The 23,457-nt window shown below is 39.3% G+C and overlaps 1 protein-coding gene across 1 annotated transcript in view; it reads left to right on the top strand.

Annotated features, from left to right (window-relative positions):
- Positions 1-23,457, top strand: part of itprid1 (ITPR interacting domain containing 1) — a 69,813-nt gene that overhangs the window by 30,762 nt on the left and 15,594 nt on the right. Inside the window, exons 6-9 of the mRNA XM_072378301.1 lie at positions 440-861; positions 1,660-1,699; positions 14,708-14,820; positions 16,400-18,694. Coding sequence (XP_072234402.1) covers positions 440-861; positions 1,660-1,699; positions 14,708-14,820; positions 16,400-18,694 — 2,870 coding nt within the window. The remainder of the gene's footprint in view (positions 1-439; positions 862-1,659; positions 1,700-14,707; positions 14,821-16,399; positions 18,695-23,457) is intronic.

Raw genomic sequence — 23,457 nt, 5'->3', positions numbered from 1 at the left:
GCAAAGGACTTGCAGAGTAAAATCCAGTTTGCTCCTGACTTCAGTTGGGCAGATCCCCAACACGTTTAAAGAACTTGTAGTAACACAAGGACTTTCTGTGTATTTTTGCTGTGCAGTAAAGTGTTGCTTTACTGTTGACATCTGCCAGCTGCTGTGGTGCTGACATTATCAGGTGAGCTAAAGGTTGTGTAATTACAAGTAACGTTGCACACCAGGAATGTTCAGATCAAAGGATCTTACTTACAGTTTTCAGATATTTGAATGCATATGTCAGTTAGAAGTTGCAAATATCAGAATTAGTGATTTATGAGAATATTTCTGTTAAAAAAAAACTTGCAAGTTACTTGCTTAATGACCAAAAACAAATGTTCCTCTCATGTTTTTTTGTAGCTGTTGTCAGAATTGTCTTTTTTCTTTTCTCTTTTCCTCTCTCATCCAGATCGTTTTAGGCAGCTTGAGGTTCTCCAGCTGGTAACTACGAAATTCTCCCGTTTGGTGGGATCTTCTTCTTCCCTTTTCAGAACACCAGTGGGAACCACTGGACCACTTGATGCCCAGGAGAGGAGGAGGCACATTGGCATGCTGTACAAGCGAGCATCAAAAAAGTCACTTGGCCAAATCCAAAACCATAATAGCCACAACACAAGAATACCTACTGCAAGTTCTCCTGACTGTGTTTCCACTGAGTCACAGCAGTTCACATCCAGCTTTAGAGAGAAAGTGCCCTTAAAGAAAGTTGAACCAAAGTCAGAAGCACTCAGACATATACACCTGATGAAAGGTTATCCCTTGGCAGCCAACATTTTTTTACAAAGGAACAAGAGTCCAAGCAAGGTCAAGGAATCATTTGAAATTGAACAGGTAAGAGAGTTTACTTGAGTAGAAATAAATGAATATCGCCATTTAAAAAAAAAATTGCACTAATCAAGATTTCAGGGCCAGTTTCAAATTATCACAGACTATCTGTTAGTTGTATGATCACACGAAAAAATAAGCTTTCTTGATTTTGTCTGGATTTTAGCAAAATATGAAAATTTATTTGTTTATGCCATATTCTATGTATTTAGTTAACACCTTAGTATCAAGCTTTATCTGTTCAAGTTTTAACTTTTTAGGCAACTCAAAACAAGAGGTTTTCTGTTGAAAGGTACAGGGATCATAAGCAGTCATTAGAATGCAAAACTAAACTAAAATCTTAGTTTTAAAGTATTGTTTTGAGTTCTATTCACTTTATCAGTTTTACCTCTGATATGAAAGCATCAAACAGCTTTCATAAGAACTATGCATGCTCTAAAAGCATAATACCTCATATGACATATTGGTTTTATATATCTACATTATATAGAAGACAAGGATGTCAAGAGAGCCACAGAACACAGAATACTCATTTTAATATAATGCAATTCAATTTAAAGTCACTTACTACAAACCTTAAAGGATTTGATAAATCATCAAATCTCTTTACCAACAATAACCAACATTGTATCAAGTATAACATGGTTTATTGCTGAACTTTTGTATTCAACTGCATTAGAATGTTAAATAGAGCCAGGTAATAAATTCAAAGTTATAATTTGTGTATCATATAATATTCATCCCCGCTGTAACTGCTTCCTTTTTTCAAATTATTAATCTGAAATACCTCATGTGTCATTCTAGATGGAAACATTTGATGAAAGTGGAGGAGCACAAAATTCAGGTTGGTTATGAAGTGAATAGTTTAACTTTTACTACATATATTTACATTTTTTAAGCTGCTCTTAATGCTGTTAAATCTATGATGCAGTTAAGTCAGTGGTAATCCAAAAAAAAAAGAACCAGTGACATTATGTCATCATAGACCACTTACAGATCTGAGTCAGAGTAAAACAACATTCTAAATGCTCATCTAAGGGGAGGCTCCACTAAGTATTTCATTTAAGTTATGGTAGATGGTAAATGGACTGTACTTACACAGCGCTTATCTAGTATAGCTGACCACTCAAAGCGCATTTACACTGCAAATAACAATGGCCCATTCACACACACTATCATACAGCATGTTGATTGTTACAGTGTTCTTTTTCTTGAAGTGAAATTGTCTGTCTCTGTCTCTGTATCATTTCATTTAATTCTTTTATCTTTGTCCAATACACCATTGTGATCTAATACCAGAAAATAGCTGTGTATTTTTCCATCCTTACAGTATTTTTTATAAACATGAACTCATTCCAGGTAAGTGTGCAATCTACTGAGTTTGCGTCCTTCCATCCTTTTAGGTTTGCCCACTCTACTGAGTGTGCATGCTTCCAGATTTGCCCACTCAGCTGTCTTCATATTTCTACAGCTCTCTTGTGTCAACTTTCTTCAATTTATGAACATTTTGTGGGCCATTTGTCAATAGCCATCTGCAAAGCGTGACACGTTGCACATTTTCATTTTAATCGCAAGGATTGATAGTTCTGTGGTTGTGAGGGTACATAAAGGGCATGCATGCAATACATACAGTTACTACAATACCTAGATTAAACTGAAATATAAATGCGCCTGTTTCTAGGGCTTCTTTTTCTGCAAATTCTCTATCACACAAATTCACACACCGATGCATTGGATGGGAACTTGGTGTTCTGCGTCTTGCCCAAGGACATGTGGTACAACCCTGGCAGATGCCTGCTCTTCTTCCAGAGCAACAAGTGCTGCTGTTATTTCAAAAAACATTTTTGTACTTAAGACACTTTTCTACATCTTTTATGATGAGTAACCATTCCAGTGGTGAACTTGTTTACAAACACAAGCTGCTGATTGAGCTTTGAAAATGCCAAATAATACCCAAAATTCAACACCAAATCCCAGCCAAGTTGGTAATTGAATCCACATTGGTATCGACCAGGAGCAAGATAGGGACAGAGATGGAGGAAATTTTAAACCAAGTCCTCCCTTGATCTTACTGGAGAATATGAGATTGTGAGCAAATAAACTGAACAAGCTTGAAGTGGTCATGAGGACACAGCATAAATATAAAAAAAGTCCTACTTGTGTTTTACTGAGACATAGCAGCACGAACCTGGGCTGCAACTTGTGGCCCGACTTTCAGACAGTAGTGGCTGACAGAGTCATAAGAAGCAGTAGCTAAAAACAAAGGTGGAGATCGATCGATCTATCTATCTATCTATCTATCTATCTATCTATCTATCTATCTATCTATCTATCTATCTATCTATCTATCTATCTATCTATCTATCTATCTATCTATCTATCTATCTATCTATCTATCTATCTATCTATCTATCTATCTATCTATCTATCTATCTATCTATCTATCTATCTAATGTCACAACCGGTGGATGGAGGTTGTGTGATTTTGCAAGGAAATGAGGGAACCAGGTAACTAAAAGTAAAATACTGTGGGGAGGTGATTGGGGATGAAGTGCAGCTGTGAAAACGAAGACAGGTGACTTGAATTAACCTAATGTGGAATTAAAAATGTGGTTTTAAAGGGAAAACATAGCAAAAAAACTATTGAGTAAAAATAAACCTAAAACCTGTAAACAAGACATGACAAAAAACAAAACACAAAACATCATATATCTATTGATAGATATAGATAGATCGATTGCCTTAATTTCATTATTGAGTAAATAATTGAGAACTTTTTTTGTAAAACCTGGTGTTGTGTATTTTATTACTTACCTTAAAAGGGAAACTAATAGAGACACTTAGAGACCTGAGGGGTTTAAAATCTTTATTAAAATATAAGTTAAAGGTGAATTCATATGTAAGTTAAACAGTTCCTGTGTGTAATTTAAAAAGAGAGATTCAAAACAAACATTAAAACTGAGTCTATCACGGTGAAGAATAGTTGATGTATAACCCAAGAAAAACCCAAAAGCCCTGCCCTCATCACTATGACTACCGATGGGGCTCTACATAAATGTAAAACTACTCAGCAACATTCCCACAGGAAACTGCAACACGACAGAAATTGACAAAAAGTAGCCTACTAAAACCCAAGGTTTCAGAAGTCAACCATACAGGAGTGAAACAAATGTTGAGGCCTGCCAGCAAAATTGGTTGATGAGTCTGTCCTCACCTGTGTCATAGAATAGAATAGAAAAATGTAATTTTTTTTGAATCCTCATAGAAATGCATTGGGATGACTCGACAAAAAAAAAAAAAATAAAAATTTTAATCACAGATTCATGACATTCAAATATGTTGTAGTCCATTGTAGGGCGAGTCATGGAATATATTAATGATGTCTCTACGACAACCTGTTGCTTAGCAACAAGCGTCCAAAGTCAAAATTATGTTCTTTAGAAATTCAAATATATATGTATGCCATCTATATAGATATATAGATTTGATACAGTTTTATATGATCAATCTCTATTAAAAATGAAAGAGATACAGGCTCAAAACAAATTAAAAATAGCAGAGCAGCAGACATTGAGGGAAGGGTCATATAAAAAAGGGTGGATAAGTGTTCTAGTGGACTTGACTTTATCGACGAAGAAGTGAGCAAATTTCTCACTGGAGAGGCTTCCAAACTGGTAGACTGGGGAACCTCAAGAATAAATTTAATACTCTTATGAAGAACACTGGGTTTATGGCAGTTAGTAGATCCAACAAATGAGTTACAAATGGTTACAGCCTCCTCTGATAGATACCTACTATAAATAAGCCTCTCTAGATGCTTTTTCTAGATGCTGTCAAGTACTGTAAACTTTACAGTTAAAAAGTTATCAAAAAATGGTCTGATAAAACAGTGTTATGAGGAAATACTCTTCTTTAAACTCAACGGACTATCCTATCGTGCTTCGAATAACACTGTAAAGTTCACTGGTATTTTTTCTTTTTTTAAGTAACAATTTATGTGTAGTCTTCTGTAATTTCTTCGGGGCCACAAATGAGACCCAGAGCTTGCTGCTATGTTCTTTGGCAGCTGTCTTGTTATGGGAAGGAGGGATGGGGGTGAGAGATATAATAGGATACCTTGGATCAAACTCATTTTGACAGGTGACCTCTGACCTCTTATCAGTCAATCAAATTAATATGACAGGTGACCTTTGTTTGACATCCGTTTGCTGACATCTGGGGATATGACTTTTGACCTCTTATCGATCGATCAAGCTATTTTGACGTGTGACCTTTGTTTGACATAGATTAGCCATCTGTTGAAGAGGTCTTTGACATCTAAGGAAGGGGGTGTTTATGGCTAGGGTTAAGAATGATTACAGCTAAAGTCAGGAGGTTGTGAGAAATATATTAGTTGAATGTTTAAATAAGAGAAAGGGTTACGGTTAATAGAAAAGGTTAAGTTGTAGAAGCGGTCAACATTTTAACAGCTTCAAAGACCGGTCCCTGTAAGGTAAAGATGAGAAAATAATTAGATGTGTGGGGGGTCGCAAGAATGCAGCACTGCCAGGATTTGGGTGTGGGTGGGGGGTAACAGACATTTGGCTCTGACTGATCAACTCATACCATGAGACTCAACTGCAGGGGATCGCAAGAATGAATCATAAAGTGGCACTGGACAGTAGGAACAAATGGCCAGGGGTCATAAGAATGCAAAGTACAGTGTGGGAAAGAGACAACATTTTAAGTCTCGTATGAGTATGGCTCAGGGTGCCGGAAAGTCCGCCTTTTGCCAGGTGTTGCCAGCACTACAAGGATTTGGGTGGGGTGTGGGTGGTAACAGACATCTGGCTCTCTCTGGTTCATACCATGAGGGTGAACGTGTGAGGGGGGTCGCAAGAATGCACCATACTGTGACACTGAACGGAGGATGGGGTGTTTATAGCAAATAGAGGTAGGTTTAAATTACACAAAAAGATTTCCCTCTTAGTTTGCACACATGGTGCATTTGGTATCAAGGGCATATATGAAGTTCACTAGAATGCATCATGCTGTGCGGGAAACATCCTATGTCTTACTTCACAAGTAAACAGAATCAATACATCTGTTACTAACCGTAGGATGGATGTAGACTAGGTGTGAAGAGCAAATGGGTTGAAATTACAGAAAAGTCTACATTTTGAAGAGATACTTACCCACGAAGAATAGGCCTAGGCAAACGCAGCAATAATGTTGAGGGACAAATGTTAGTTAAACTAATGAGTCAAGAGCCAGTGGGTCTGGTAGCTAAAGGATCCGCGTTCCATCCTCCTCTTGCAAACTAAAGTCCTCAATCAGACAGAGCTGGCAGCACAGAGGGTGGTGCTACACAATAAAAAACAATTGTGTCATGTAATAGTTTGTATTTTACGTCCTCGTAAGAACATAAACTGCAGATATGTAAGACGTTTATGGAGCTTTTTATTAATGATTTTTGTTACTTTTTCAAAACACACAACCCCCCTAGAAACTGAGTATAAAGTTTAATGGATAATGCGGAAGGTCTGCTGCGTATAATTCAGGATGTGAAGAAGTGAAGTGTTTTCCATCTATTTTTAAGAGGGCAAGTTGGTATGTTATAGAGAGATTTTGAATTAGTGTGGGAGCTCTGGGATCCATCACATGACATACTCTGCTGGTTTTACAAGCTTCTTGCAGGGATGTCATGCCACAAGTTAATCTCTTGGTGTGTTTCGCTGCTGTCGGACAGAAGCCACATATCTGTAGAAAGGACCTTTTACAGGAAGGAAGCAAGGAATGCTTTTCCTACAGGTTTCATGGACCCAGAGGTCATGAAACTCACTCAACACATAACTGACTTTGTAAAACTTCAGCTTGAGTAAGAGGGAAAAAAAAAACAGCCAAATTGACGTGGTGAAGAGAGGGTTTCCCTTTGTGACTGATATAGAGTTTGCTTTTTAGCTTGTTACTTGCTGTTCTGAATCAGGACATGTACACTCTCGGTATCTTACACAGACTCACCATTCAAGGGAGAAACAGCAGGCATTTCGAGATCATTGATACACCAAGTTGTTGTACTTTCTGCATACACAATGTAAACTTTGTCATGTTAGGAGTAGCACTACAACTTTGTTAGATTTAGACTTTCATCCAAGACACTACTAGTTTTCAGTAGCTGTATGTTTATGGGATTTTTTTCGTCCACTTATTCATGATGAACATAGGTTCCCTTGTGTGATGTGGCTGGCTTTCTATTTGTTAGAGACTAGAACTGCTGATACGGGTCTGAGCCCTCCAGGCAGTGAAGAAAAGGGACAGCCTGACCATATCTATGAGACTGATAAGATGAACATGCTTCTGTACAGTTCATATTTAGAAAAACACAATCAATGTCACGATGAACCTGGGAGGGGGACACATCTTGTTGTGCTATTGCACATGGATGAAACATGTCCTCCTAGACTCTAATGTAGTTTCAAAGAATTGCATCTGTGATGTCCACAGCTGTTCTTATACAGTAGCCTATGCCCCCACAGTGGACTGCAACTGAGTTACTTACCAAAGTATTTACCAAAGACATGTACTTACATGCTGAGCTACAGCAACAAGTCTTGTTTACTTACATCCACACCTTAACAGGTGCAGCCAATTAGATTAATAACATGCTGAAGCCACTGCACCACTCTTCAACTGCGACTGCAAATCCAGAGAAGCTAAATAATCTAAAAATGCAGTCAGAGATAATTCATCTTCAGCTTAGACTACTCTTATCTCGCTGGTTTTTACCTTTATCATAGAGGAAATAGTCCTTTTCTCGAATAGGTGTTGTTGACGTTACTTGCAGGGCTTGCTGGTGAGCTAAACTATCAGGCACAATTCCCCAATAATAACTTGGTTAAGACCTTAATACTACATCCTCAATTAGAATATTACATTCTACCAGAGTTTTCTTGTATCTTGTGATACTGCTTTACAACTCATGCTCTGGGCAACAGGTTTGCAAGTCCACTTGTTTTTAAAGAACAGCCTTGCTTGTTACGCCCAAGCACCAAAGGTGGTACAAAGGTTAACTGGATTTTTGAGTTTGTTTTCAATAATTTGGGTTGTTTGTTTCTGTTACTTTACCTGGCAACAGTGGCTCAAGTGGAGTTCAGTGCTGAATGATAAAGCTGCAGTACTCTGTAATCTGCTCATTACTCCCCTTTGGCATATTTGTCTTGAGATTGGGCATTATCTATGGCACAATAGTACTGTCTTTGAGTTGAGGTGAGTTTGAGTTGAAAATCCAGCTTTTATCTTTGGGAAAGACAGCAAGTGTGTGCAGCAGAGTAAATGACAGCCATCAAGTATTTGTTACATTTCTTTTATAGATTCTGTGCAAAAAATCCGAAATTACAGGTGTATTCAGTAAGTTAGACTGAAATTCTAGAAACAATCAAGAATTATTATTTTTTTAAACGTTTATGATGCTTTTTTTTTTTTAGTCGTGTTTGAGCGCCAACATGACAATCGGTGGAGACATTGGCTTCAGTGATGGATTATCCTTTTTGAGTACTGGTATTTTTCACTAAATCAGTCTTAATGTCAGTAAGATTACCTGATTTAAAATGTCTAACAAACACCGGACCCGGAACATTAAATCGATCTGTTGAAGAACTTTCTTCCTGATGATGCTCCGCTACAACAGTTTGTTGTCTGGCAATTCCTGAAGCAGCAACTGAAACAAAAGTCAGCTACATCCATAAGACACGCATGGTATCTTTCTTTGCCATTATTCAATATTGTCCTTCCTCTCATAAAACAAAATTGTTCCCCATTATTTCTCTCTCTTTCTTATTGCTTACTTTTCTTTCTCTTCCTTCCATGTCCTTCTCATTTGTCTTCGGTTTGTGTCTTTCCAACATTTGTTTTTTCCTCATCAGTGACTTCCTGCATCTTTCACACTTCTGTCCCGTAAACCATCTCTGATGTAAGGAACCACAGCACAAAACAACACACACCGAGCTGTTGAGAACATCAAACACTACTTTAGTAATCAAAAAATGTGGGTAGAATACACTAAAAGTAGAGTTTGACTTCAGAGGAGCCGACGTCTTTCTGTGAGTTTTATTTTGCAGCTTATTCCAGTCTCTCTAGGTTCAAAGCGTAAACATTCTGGATCACATAATTGCTAAATCATTTTATTCTTGCTGCAGAGTTGAAGAATCAGCAACACTTAAAATTAAGAAAGGAAACTTAAGTGGCTCGGATTTTGTTTTTATTTGAACAGTACTGATCCCCCATTTTGATCTCTGTAGAAAATGACCAAAATGATATTTTTGCTACTTTAGCTTTTCAATGATGTTACAACATTTTATGTCTTATGTTGAAAGACTTGAGACATTTATGATTATACTTGATGTTGTGTTTCTCAAAGAATTTCACTGTTTCATTTGAATTAATCCATTTATATCAGAAACATTAAGATGTTTGAGGTGCACATTTTAATTGCAGTGATATATTTAATTTCTGTGCAGAGAAATGTAACTATTATCCCTGAGTAATAGATCATATTTTCATGGTGTGGTTTGACATCAGCTAAAAAAGAAAATGTATCTCATGGAAAGACTAATAGATCTGATTGTGAATTTACATATTAAAGTTTCAAATGACCTCAACAGGACAGAGAACAAGGCAAAACAGCTGCAAATCCAGGCAGCAACCGTTTTTAGCCATTTGGAGAACTTTCTGCTTTAGCTACTAACCAAAGCTAACCCAAGTGTTGCGATACTGTAGATACTTCAGACATTGTACACAAATCATAAAAGCTAACTGCAGCATGCATCTTGAAAGAGCCTTTTATTATTAACACTGCTTTCAATCACTGTTTCATCAGATTTAAGTAAAATATATATATTTTTAGAATTGATGCACTAGATAGCCTCTGTTACCACAATAGGAAAATGTGTGGTTTGAGTAACCTAATCATACTTGGGAAACTTTCTTGATTAATAAACCCACACTGTCATCTGAGGCTAAACAGAAAGAAGTGAAATAACCTTTTTATCAGGCTTAAAGCAATGGACGATATGCTTGTCAGTTTCCATGTTTCCAGCCCGTAATTTTAATTCATTACATACTTCGACCATGCAATAGAGTTTTAAGAAGTAATATGTATGCTCACATCACATATTTCTTTCATATTGTGCCATAGATAATGCCCAATCTCAAGACAAATATGCCAAAGGGGAGTAATGAGCAGATTACAGAGTACTGCAGCTTTATCATTCAGCACTGAACTCCACTTGAGCCACTGTTGCCAGGTAAAGTAACAGAAACAAACAACCCAAATTGTTGAAAACAAACTCAAAAATCCAGTTAACCTTTGTACCACCTTTGGTGCTTGGGCGTAACAAGCAAGGCTGTTCTTTAAAAACAAGTGGACTTGCAAACCTGTTGCCCAGAGCATGAGTTGTAAAGCGGTATCACAAGATACAAGAAAACTCTGGTAGGATGTAATATTCTGATTGAGGATGTAGTATTAAGGTCTTAACCAAGTTATTATTGGGGAATCGTGCCTGATAGTTTAGCTCACCAGCAAGCCCTGCAAGTAACGTCAACAACACCTATTCGAGAAAAGGACTATTTCCTCTATGATAAAGGTAAAAACCAGCGAGATAAGAGTAGTCTAAGCTGAAGATGAATTATCTCTGACTGCATTTTTAGATTATTTAGCTTCTCTGGATTTGCAGTCGCAGTTGAAGAGTGGTGCAGTGGCTTCAGCATGTTATTAATCTAATTGGCTGCACCTGTTAAGGTGTGGATGTAAGTAAACAAGACTTGTTGCTGTAGCTCAGCATGTAAGTACATGTCTTTGGTAAGTACTTTGGTAAGTAATTCAGTTGCAGTCCACTGTGGGGACATAGGCTACTGTATAAGAACAGCTGTGGACATCACAGATGCAATTCTTTGAAACTACATTAGAGTCTAGGAGGACATGTTTCATCCATGTGCAATAGCACAACAAGATGTGTCCCCCTCCCAGGTTCATCGTGACATTGATTGTGTTTTTCTAAATATGAACTGTACAGAAGCATGTTCATCTTATCAGTCTCATAGATATGGTCAGGCTGTCCCTTTTCTTCACTGCCTGGAGGGCTCAGACCCGTATCACCAGTTCTAGTCTCTAACAAATAGAAAGCCAGCCACATCACACAAGGGAACCTATGTTAATCATGAATAAGTGGACGAAAAAAATCCCATAAACATACACCTACTGAAAACTACATCCATCCTACGGTTAGTAACAGATGTATTGATTCTGTTTACTTGTGAAGTAAGACATAGGATGTTTCCCGCACAGCATGATGCATTCTAGTGAACATCATATATGCCCTTGATACCAAATGCAACATGTGTGCAAACTAAGAGGGAAACCTTTTTGTGTAATTTAAACCTACCTCTATTTGCTATAAACACCCCATCCTCCATTCAGTGTCACAGTATGGTGCATTCTTGCGACCCCCCTCACACGTTCACCCTCATGGTATGAACCAGAGAGAGCCAGATGTCTGTTACCACCCCCACCCCACCCAAATCCTTGTAGTGCTGGCAACACCTGGCAAAAGGAGGACTTTCCGGCACCCTGAGCCATACTCATACGAGACTTAAAATGTTGTCTCTTTCCCACACTGTACTTTGCATTCTTATGACCCCTGGCCATTTGTTCCTACTGTCCAGTGCCACTTTATGATTCATTCTTGCGATCCCCTGCAGTTGAGTCTCATGGTATGAGTTGATCAGTCAGAGCCAAATGTCTGTTACCCCCCACCCACACCCAAATCCTGGCAGTGCTGCATTCTTGCGACCCCCCACACATCTAATTATTTTCTCATCTTTACCTTACAGGGACCGGTCTTTGAAGCTGTTAAAATGTTGACCGCTTCTACAACTTAACCTTTTCTATTAACCGTAACCCTTTCTCTTATTTAAACATTCAACTAATATGTTTCTCACAACCTCCTGACTTTAGCTGTAATCATTCTTAACCCTAGCAATAAACACCCCCTTCCTTAGATGTCAAAGACCTCTTCAACAGATGGCTAATCTATGTCAAACAAAGGTCACACGTCAAAATAGCTTGATCGATCGATAAGAGGTCAAAAGTCATATCCCCAGATGTCAGCAAACGGATGTCAAACAAAGGTCACCTGTCATATTAATTTGATTGATCGATAAGAGGTCAGAGGTCATCTGTCAAAATGAGTTTGATCCAAGGTATCCTATTATATCTCTGGGGTGGGTTTTTCAGCACCTACACTGTTTTGGAAACCTGTAACAGCCCTGGCCGCATACATGCTTTCTGTGTTCTTTTGAGTTTATTATGTTATCTTGGGACTGATACTTGGAATATTGATACCACCTGTGCTTACCAACCCGTCTTCTCTGGTAGGGAGAATGGCTAGTCCTATAAATTTCTTGAGCTGGAATGTCAAGAGTTTAAATCACCCTATTAAAAGGAGAAGGGTTTTTCACACTTTAGGTAATTTGGAACAGCTTTTTTACAGGAAACACACATTCGTGGTTCTGATAATTCACGTCTAATGTCATGGTGGGCGGGGCAGCATTTTCACTCTACTTTTCAGGCTGAGGCCTGAGGGGTCTCTATTCTTATCAACCACAATATTCCCTTTGAACACCATAACATAATATCAGATACAAATGGTCACTGTGTTATTATCCAGAGAAACTGTATAATACTATGGTAGTGTTTCCCAATGTATATGCCCCAAACGTTGATGATGTGGGTTTTCTAAAAGGTTTCTTTTCCTCTCTTCCTGACCTGAGCTCAAACTCTCTCATACTTGGTGGGGATTTTAATTGTTGGCTTGATCCTGTTCTTGACCAGTCTTCTTCCAACCCTGGTATAATGAGTAATTCTGAATCATTTATTCAGTCTTTCTTAGACTTCTTATCTCCATCCAAACAAGAGGGAGTATTTATTCTTTTCTCATTCCCATCATACCTACCCTAGGATTGACTATTTTCTTGTTGACAATCAACTGATCCCATTTACTCGCTCCTGTGACTATCAGAGTATAGTGACATCTGACCACACCCCAGTGGTATTGTCCATGACCCTTCCTATTTTTTTCCCCCTTGTCCAGTCCAGCATTATGGCAGCAGAATTGTAGTCTGAATACCTTTTATGCCAAACAGATTTGCTTTGCCAAGGGAAGTTTTATAAATGTAAAGCTCCCCTTGATGCCTATTTATTTATTGACCATTTATAGTCCATGACCCTTCCTGACCTCCCTGTTGCAGAGAGACATTGACACTTTAACTCAACTTTACTGTCCAATAATTACTTTGTGATATTTATGGAGGAGCAGATAACCTTTTTATACAAATGCATCATCTGAAACCCCCAGCCTGACCATTTGGGATGCTCTGAAAGCTTACCTACGGGGACAAATTATTTCTTTTAGCGCAAATATGAAAACGTGAGCTCAGAAAGAACAGATAGCTCTATCTATTCAAATTGAAGTAGATCAAAGATTTGCTCAAATCAAGAACCCTGAACTATATGAAAAGCGTGTGGAACTCCAAACAAGATTTGATCTCCTCTCAACAAATTCAATTGAATGCCAGCTATTGCAGAGCAAAAGTCTGCTCTATGTTCATGGCAACAAATCTGGTAAAATGTTAGCAGCTGAAGGGATTTAAAGTAAAACAGCACTTCACAAAAATCCAGGTGGATGATGATAACATCACCTCAGATCCCTCTAAAATCAACAACACATTTAGGAATTTTTACTCCCAACTTTACACTTCTGACCTCCCAAATGACAGCACGCCGATGGAAAATTTCCTAGATGATTTAGAGGTCCCTACACTTACCCATAATAATAAGATTAGGTTAGATGAGCCTATATCGCAGGGGGAGATAGGTGCTGCTATCTCCTCATTGCAATCTGGGAAATCCCCAGGACCTAATGGGTTCCCGCAAAGAAAGGTAAAGACCCAACAGAGTGCACCTCATATAGGCCAATCACCTTACTAAATGTTGATGCCAAAATTTTGGCAAAAGGTTTGGCCTGTAGATTAAAGGGTATATTACCAGAGATAATATCAGAGGATCAGACTGGCTTTGTAAAAATCCAACATTCTTATTTTAATATGCGTTGTTTGATACTTTGTACTCCCCTTCAGAAGCAATTCTGGTATGTGTCCTTTCTGTCGTCGCAGAGAAAGCATTTGACCATGTGGAGTAGAAATATTTATTTGCAGTTTTGGAAAAAATTGGTTTTGGCCCAAACTACATTAGGTGGGTTAAACTATTATATACGTACCGAACTGCTTCTATTCTTAACAATTTTCAATGCTCTCAACCTTTCAATCTTCATAGGGGAACCTGTCAAGGGTGCCCTTTAAGCCCTTTAGGCTGTGGCTCAGGTGGAACTACATTCTAGTTGGAAAACTGTTTATTTGACCTCTTTGTGTCTTGCATTATTTGTGCCTGTCATGGTTTTGAGACAAAGGTAGATATGTTATAATTTCTATAATACTACTAAAACTGTAAAAGATTTTTATAGTTTACAGTCTTTACAGTTTACATCTTTATTATGTATCGTCTGGATTTTACACTGTGGAAGCTGAAAAATAATTATGCATTCTGAAGTGACACTGTATCGCAGACTTCAGGCTATGTTAAGCTGGAATTAAAAAAGAAAAAATATCAATTGTTCTGTCATGCATCTTTAACAAATGAAAACTTCCCCCTGGTTATTGGATCATGTTTTAAAAGTGTAATTTTAAAACCTGAATGTTACAATATGTTTATAAAAACACTGCTGTTCTTTACCCTTTGTTTTTCTCCTTTGTATTTGAGCAGTGCCATGTGTAATTCAGACCAACTGCTACCAGCCAGAGAGCAGTGGTTTTCTAGAGGAGCCCTCTATTTCCACCATCCCTCAGCTGGCTTCACCAGGACCAGATCATAACAAGGTCTCCATGATGCAAGCTAACATTTCTCACAATCCTGCATATATATGTAAACTTGAATTATTATGACCATATAAGTCACTCACTCTTGATAGTCCACAAAGTACCAGATTTACACACAGGTGCAAACTCAAGTAGGCAATTACAATAGAGTACAATACAAACACACAAAAAAAAACCAAGGCTGAAATTTTTTTATCGCTGAATTTGTCCCATTGGAGTTTCCAATTAGTATGTAAGTATTCATATGATGTATATGTTTGACTTATTAATTTTTTTTTCTTATTTTTGTAATCATAATGTAGATAATGACAATAATACTTAACTCTTTTCAGTTTGTATTTTTCTTAATTATGGTATACTGTGTGCTTAGCTTTTCTGTGCTTGATCACGTAACATAGTGAGCCATTTATATTTAAAAGGGATAGCTGCATCACAATCCCAGCTAAGACTAGAATTATCGAGCTTCCCCTTCTTTATCACCACACGACTTCAACTTCAAATAATGCTTTTGCTTTGCTATTAAAAACAGCAAAAGACAGAGAGTTGTTTCCAGGCCAGCTGGAGCTGTAGGAGGTGGGTGGGTAGAGAAAGGCCTGAGGATCTCTGTCCCTGTGGCTGGATCCCAGATAGGTCTCAGAAAATTATTGAATGGGTGAATAAATGACAGGTACATTTTTAGCCAGCATGTTGCGTAGTTATCCTGTTTAACAGGACTTTTTACTCTGTTACATGGATACACTTTTATGATAATACTGTGCTCGAAGGGTTTTGAATACTGCCGATGTAAAGAAGTAGACCCTTAGAAACAGTGGGGTGGAGTGGAATCAAATGGGTCATTCCATGCCTTTAAATGTGCTTTTCTAAGTTGACGAGTATATTCTTGACCGAAAAGGGTGTAATATCTTTGACGGATATGGACCAAAGCATGTCATATCAATTTTAGTAATATCTAAGAAAATTGTCAGCTTGTAAAAAATCAATCTTTAAAGTTTTTTTTAAAACAAAAGATAAATCCAGCAAAAAGCAGGTAATATGAGAATAACTACCTAGAATAAAAAGTTTTCATATGATACCTATAAAATCAGATTCTTTAGCCCTCAGTTAATTTTTTCATACCTTGGAACCTCTTGAGACACCTGCTGTCCCTTGTCCTGAGGTCACTTATGAAATGGCACAGAGTTTTTTCCTTACATTGATGTTAGGTCTCGGACAGATGTTATGAATAAGAGATGTAAAGTCTGGTCATCTTCATGCTTAAAGCTTAATATGTTTGTGAGATAAGAAAAGACTACTTGCCCACCTCAAAAGGTCAACTGTTTGTGGCCCTACACTATTTTGTACTATTCTTGAATTTAAGTTTCATTGCTTGTATTGAGAAAATGGTCGATTATCAGTAGATTACTTGTTGAAATGGCCCTTCCCATCAGGGCCTTTATGGATTTTTGCTTCATGCTGATTTGCCATGTTTAGTATATTTGGTCCTGAATTCGCTAAAATAGTAGCTTAAGTAGCTAAAATTGCTTGCACCTAATACAGTTTAGTATATAAATATTTGACTGACTGTATTTTCTGATTACAGGCTCTGTCAGGCTTGTTGGTATGGACCACTCCCACCAAGGGTAGTGAGAAGCCAGGATCCTCTCCTTCCACTTCCCTCTTTTCCCTCTCTCCTACATCTTCTGTTTTTGATAAACACCCCCCATCCTCACTCTGTCCTTCACCAGAATCTTTGGTACTACTTGGTCTTGTCCCTGACTTGTTGAAACTCCCAACATCTAATTTAAACATTTTACACACTGATACACAACGAAATCAGTCACCACCTGCTTCACTTTTTATTCCTCCTCACTCTTCTTGCACCCAAAATACACTGGACACTAAAAGTAAATCTGCTGCACTCTCTGCTATTTCTCATGGCTCAAAAGAAACAACATGCTTTGCTTTGTCAGGCGTATCTCCCACTGACGCATCTCTCTCTCTATCACCAAATTTCAATCACTGTCAGTATTATGCTTCTACTACTGTCCCCTCCACACAATCTGACTTCACTGGGAATTCACAGAGCAAACAGTGGACTAAAATGTCTTCGCATGACAACCTCGTCTCTGCCATTGATTGGTTATCACCTTTGATTCTGTCCTCTCCATATTTACCTCTCCCTGCCACTCTGGGATTTCTTTGTCCATCCTCTAACGTACCTCCTACATTAACTCAGTCCGTCTCATACAGCCATGAAAATAATCCTAATGATTATCTATTTCTTGACTCAGATAACAGAGGCCTCACTGAACCAATTACCAACTCCCAAAAGGAAGAGGATCAGATATGTTCTACTAACTCCTGTCAGTTGGATTTTCAGTTAGCTCAAACTTCAGTTTTATCAGACTTTTATAAGTTAGAAGATGGGTCTCCTGTGGTGACCATCCTTTCTTCTAATCCTTCCATTCTAACTGGTCAGCCTGCTTTGCTATTTCACTCAAATGATCAATACGACCAGACTGATACTGTTAATGGAAATATTTCTGACCTCACAGAGCAATCAATTGTCCAGCGGCATAGGGGGTCCTTAACACAACAAGGAAGAAAATGCTCACATGATGGTAATGCAGGCTCTACTCCCACATCTCCTATCCATGATGATTCTCAAGTTCAGATGGAGCATATCCCTTTGGATGTAGATCACACACTGCAGAGTAATGGAAAGGAGGATGGAGATAATGAGGGACATACTGATGTTGTGCAGACATGTACCCAAACCAAAACAATAAAACCAGATATTCTGACTTGTAGTTTGCATGATGAGCATTCATTTAAAACAAAACAGAATGAGTTTAGAGAAGTTTATCAAAAAGGAATTAATACCATAGACACTGAATCTCCATTAAGCTCCCGTGATTTTTATGACAAAGTCTCACATGTATGCTGTAAAACAAAAATGAGTTCAGATCATCTAAATAGTGAGAGCTTACCTCAGGTATTTGAAACCTCAGTGGATGACTCATATAGTGAAAATGAAGACATGGATGCCTTTTTTCAGCAGCTTGATACTGATGAGCAAGTCCATTGGGCAGAACTTATCCAGGTAACTCATGTGCCTGAGGAGTTGAGTAGCTCTGAAGATTCACATGGATTTCTGTTTCCTAGAGACCCTGCTGCTAAAGATTTGTGTTCTTCTACTAGTGAAGCTATGCCCTTACCTGTATCATCCTCAACCATTTTGGATACTCATAGGATCTCAAGAAATGCAACTTTCCACACAGATAAATCTTCCTCCTTGACTCTTGAACCATTCCCATCCTTCTGTGCCACCCTAAACTTCAATCCATCGAACTCAATTTCTGTTAAGATGTCTTCATTTCCATTTTCTCATATTGTTAAAAGGAAGGATGTTCCCCACTGGACCGAATCAAAGGCCAATAATCTCCCTTGTAATGTCAGATTGGACACCTCCACCCCCTTCCGTGCTGTCCAGTCATGGACAGACTTGCAGATTCAACGAAATGCTTTCACCAAGAAATTATCTCATGGGTCTGTTCATACTTTTCCAAACACCTTGGGTCTTAGCGATACTAAAATGACAAAAATGTCATCAGTGCTATTCCCTTTAACTCCATCTTTCCCTCTGATGTCCAATGTCTGGCAATTATACAAGTCTATCCCTAAGATGGTTAGAAATTATAAGACTGTCTTAGCCTCTTTAAATTCAGAACTCTCGGCTGATGAGCAGAGAGAGATGGACACAAATGAAAATGAAGAGAAGGATAAGCTTTGGGAGGGCTATCCGACAGCAACCATGGCATGCTGCTCCTCCTGTCACTGTCAGTGTACTGAGACGTGTTACAGCAAGCAACACATCCATTCAGAAAATATTCCTGTGAGTAATGCCAAACTCTATAAAGTGCTTTTATTTAATCTTTTGTGTTAAGTCAAATGCATTCATTTTAATAGCTTCAAATCATCAACTTAATGAAAATCTACAGCTCAAGGGAAAATGATAATCGTGCTGGTTCAGACTTATGCTAAATCCCCAAATGAAAAGAAGAATGAAACACAACAATCACATAATTTAGACAAAATGGAGTAAGAATATAAAATATTTATTTTCATGTTGTGGTCAAGAGAGTCAACAACAGGTTAATGACTTCACAAAACCTGCAAGGTAAGATGGGACATATTTTGTGTAAAAAAAATATATAATGAATATTTTGAGTTCTTGTTGAAAATAATATAACATTATAATTTCCCTTTGGGATACATTTAATCTAATTAGATTCTTTAATTTAAATTTAATTTCACTTCACTTTATTTAACACAAATCTATGACAACATTAATGTTAGAGTAGGATATAGAAGTCACTGATATCAAGACAAGACAGCTCCAACAATGCATAAATGATTTAACCCCAAGTTTAGTCCCCTGAGACTGTGCACTAAATGGAAGGAGGGAGAGACCTAGTGCACATCAGAGCCACTAAACATGACAAAACATCAAAGGTCCACATGAAGAGTGAAGAGAATCCGAGAGAACAATGACAAAATTGTCATTGAAACAATTGAACTTAAATTCACCAAAGATTGACAAAAAGGTTGACAAGCTTAACGCTGGCTCCTTCAGGTGATCAAAAATAGGTGAGGAAGCTGCAACAGCAGAGTTTAAAATGCACTATGGAGAGGAGCCAAAAACGCAAAACATATCTTTCTACTACATTCTTCTCTTTCTGTCTTTGTTCGGACCTTCTTCTTCCATCTCATCTTCCTCTCCTGCCATTTTCAAAGACTCTCCGCCAGACTCTCATTCCATCAATCTTAAAACTCTCTGCTCATCATCTTCTCATCTGATCTGGACTCTTTTCTGAACTTTCAATATTCTCTAATCTCTATTCTTCCTCGCGGTTTCCGGAGTTTGATTCGCGGAGGCGGGGCATGACGTAGGCCTACGCTACACTGTTGTGACGTCTGCCTGGGCGTATTTTGTAAGGCGACCTGCAACGAGGGTGCCTCAAAGCAATTTGACTCCTGCATTCCTCCTTCTCATAAGCATTTGTTCAGAGGATTCTAAAAACACCTTAACTTGTTAAGATAAAAAGGGTAAAGATATAGCATAAACTTAGGATATAAAGACATCAAAAACAACATAACATAACATAACATCATAACATGACATAACATGACATAACATAACATAACATGATAGTTATGAGTCTCAAAATTCAGATGGATATCTGTAAAATTATGATGTATGAATAACAAACCAAACTGTTATTTTCCTGTGTTAAACACAGAATACAATAAGAAACAGCTGAAGCATGGGTTAATAGTTGCATTATTTCATATAAATGTCACATGTCACATGCAAGTTCTTGACTTCGTTTTGGGTTTGACTATTAAGTACTACGAACCACTCGGGGGGCAATGTGGCTCCATAAGCTGATTAGTAATTTTCCAAAATAATCACTTCTTTCGTATCCTTCCAAGTACGATCATGAAAAAGGTATTAAAATGCAGCTTGTGATATCATTGAGAACATGAAAGAACTTGTACAAAGATATAAATCACATTTAATTCAGTTTCAAGATTCAGCTAAAAAGTGATTCAGGGTGAGATCCTTTTGAGAGGTCCATGCAGCGACTGTCTCTGGCTTGAGTCAGAGTCAGGGCAAACTGTCACCATTGTTTACTTTGACCCATATAGGGTCGGAAGGGTCCTGTTCGGGTTTTCCCCAATACTCTCCTGAGAGGATCTGTTGTTTATTCAGCTTAGTTAGCACTAAGCTATTAATGCATTTACCTAAATTTATGGCACAGGTCTGTGGAAAGAGGGGCTGAGAAAACTCCCCCAAAATGCTTTCGTGGGCAAAGGTTGTTGTAAATTTCTCTTCTTTGATGTAGAATCCTCCATCTGGTATTTCCACACTGACCATCCCCACAAAAGAATGTTGCAGTCATTTAAAGTGTTAAGTTTATATTAAATTCCACACTATAGTTCGCTACAATGTGATGGGTTAATTAAAAGAAGTCAGTTTTTTATCCTCTTAGATTTTTTCCAGGTGTGTGCTGCCATGAAAAAAAATGGAATACAATCAGCTCTGTGACTGTTGTTATCTGTGGAATTACAGCAGTCATCGCTGTAGAGATGCTGTGAAAAAATCTATTTGAAATATCCATAAAATTGATTAATCGTGTCTTTTCTCGAAATGAACTGGCTTTGTAATCACAAAATGTATAACAAGTTCCCCCTGCTGGGGGACCACTAATTACAAGCTACCCTAGGTTTTTCTGTTAGTTTTACCTCAAAAACAGCTCTGAAAAGCTGAAAAGTAGCTAGCCTGTTGCTCACAGTAGCAGCTGCCATTTATAGCAAGGAGAACATTATTGCTTTATTTATTTATATTTATTTATTTGCTATTGTGCCCACAATATTGATGTTAATGACAAGTTGGAGGCAATCACCAAAAAAAGACTAATTGGAAATTAATTTGGTGCATGAAAATCAAGGCTTTTCAAAAGTATTTTGAGCAGCTGTGGTAAAATGCTTTCCTGCTGGAATTGTTTACTGATTGGCACAAGGAGATCTCAGGCAAAAAGTGGGTTTTCCGGCTCAGGAAGTTCATGCAAGTCAGCTTATCACCTGTGGTGATTGTGACGTTTTGTTGCCTTCGTTTAAGTATGTTTTTACCTGGGTGCTGGCTGGTTTTCTTTTGTTTTTTCAGGCTGGGCTGGACGGCTGGGAGGAGCGCTCTCACCATCCCCACCTGTGTCCCATTATCAATCTGGCACCTGTTAAAGCCTGCTCCCTCCTGGCTTGCGGTGTCGGATTATTGCCTCACAACGGACGAACACGCACGACTACTGGATACAGCTGTCGGAGATCGGTACCCAGCCCAGCCTGCCACCGAGCCCACCCGCAGCCTGTATCTGAGACTCAATACACGAGTACACACGAGATCTTCGGAACACTGGAACCACTCATCTCCCGAGTCTTGCACGGAGTCACCAGGACACGGAGCCTCCTTCCACCTCACCTAATAAATCCCTTTTTGACTTCTACCTTCTGTCTCCTGTTCGCTTTTGGATCCAGTCCTCCCCAGCACCTAACAGAATAATCTGACCAAGAAATATGGATCCAGCAAACCCAGACGCCCTCCAGGAAGCCCTCAGCACACAGGGCGCTCTGATCGGTAAACATGATCAGCTGCTGAGTGGAGTTATGGGAACTTTACAATCGCTTTCCCAGAGCGTGCAGCAGGTAGCCGCTCAAGTTTTTCAGCTGTCGGCGGCCAGCTCCGCTCCGCCTCGCCCAGTTACCAACCCACTTGTCACCTTACCCCCGGCTCCTGTAGAGGAACCCATGGTTCCCACCCCAGAGCCCTACGCTGGTGAACCTGGTTCATGAAGTAGATTTTTGTTAAATTGCACTTTAGTTTTTGACCTTCAGCCCTCTAGTTACTCCACTGATAAAGCTAAGATAGCGTTTTGTGTTAATTTATTAAGAGGTAAAGCCGCCCAGTGGGCCACTGCGTTGTGGAATAGCCACTCGGCAGTTTTGAGTTCTTTTTCAGTGTTTTCGACTGAGCTTCGTAAAGTTTTTGATCACCCCGTTAAAGGGCAAGAGGCCATGAACCGGCTACTTTCGTTAAGACAAGTGTCTGGATCAGTGGCCAGCTTTTCCGTTGAATTTCGCATTTTGGCTGCAGAGTGTGGATGGGATGAGCCCGCACTTATGGCCTTGTTTGCCAGAAATTTGTCCGAAGAATTAAAGGATGAACTTGCCTCCCGAGATGACTCAACCTCTCTCGAGTAATTGATTGCTTTAGCTATTAGGCTAGACAACCGTCTCCGGGAACGGAGGAGGGAACGAGCCAATCGAACCCGTAGCCCAGCCCCATCAGCGGGTCCCGGTTCTCGCACCCCTGGTCCCGCGTCTTGGAGTCCCGTCAGGCCTTCCGCCCCCCCTCCTCCCTCTGAGGAACCTATGCAGCTGGGCCGAGCCCGCCTATCTCCCTCACAACGCCAGCGACGAATGCAACAGCGACTCTGTCTGTACTGTGGACTCGCGGGCCATTACGCTGCTACTTGCCGGGCCCCACCTAAAGGATCCGGCTCTCCAGTGACGGAGAGCACTCTGGTGAGCAACACCACCTCATCTCGCTCTCTTGCCCGGATATCGCTACCTGCTACGCTGAGGAGCAACATTCAGTCCTACCCCCTACATGTTTTCATAGACTCGGGGTCTGACGACAATTTCATTGATGAGAACTATGTCACACAAACCAACATCCCTCTCGAGCTTTTAGAAACCCCCAAGTCTGTCAACGCCCTGGATGGTCGGCTCATCGCCAAGGTTACCCATTGCACTGTTCCCCTCACACTCACTATTTCTGGTAACCACAGTGAGATCATACAGCTGTACGTGATACCTTCCCCTCTGTCGCCAGCTGTCCTTGGTCTACCCTGGCTAAAACTGCATAATCCCCTTCTCGACTGGAAAACGTTGTCCATTTCCAGCTGGAGTGTCTCCTGCCACGCTCTCTGTCTCAAGTCCGCCAGTCCGGAGAACCTTCAGTCTGCGTCTCCTCAGTCACCTCCAGATCTTTCCTCTGGGCCTTCTGAGTATCAGGATCTCGCCATGGTCTTCAGT

Source organism: Leuresthes tenuis, unplaced genomic scaffold (assembly GCF_036924035.1).
Source record: "Leuresthes tenuis unplaced genomic scaffold, fLeuTen1.0.hap1 SCAF_24, whole genome shotgun sequence".
NCBI lineage: Eukaryota > Metazoa > Chordata > Actinopteri > Atheriniformes > Atherinopsidae > Leuresthes > Leuresthes tenuis.
The sequence above is the reverse complement of the archived record's forward strand: the minus strand, read 5'-3'. Positions and strand labels throughout refer to the sequence as shown.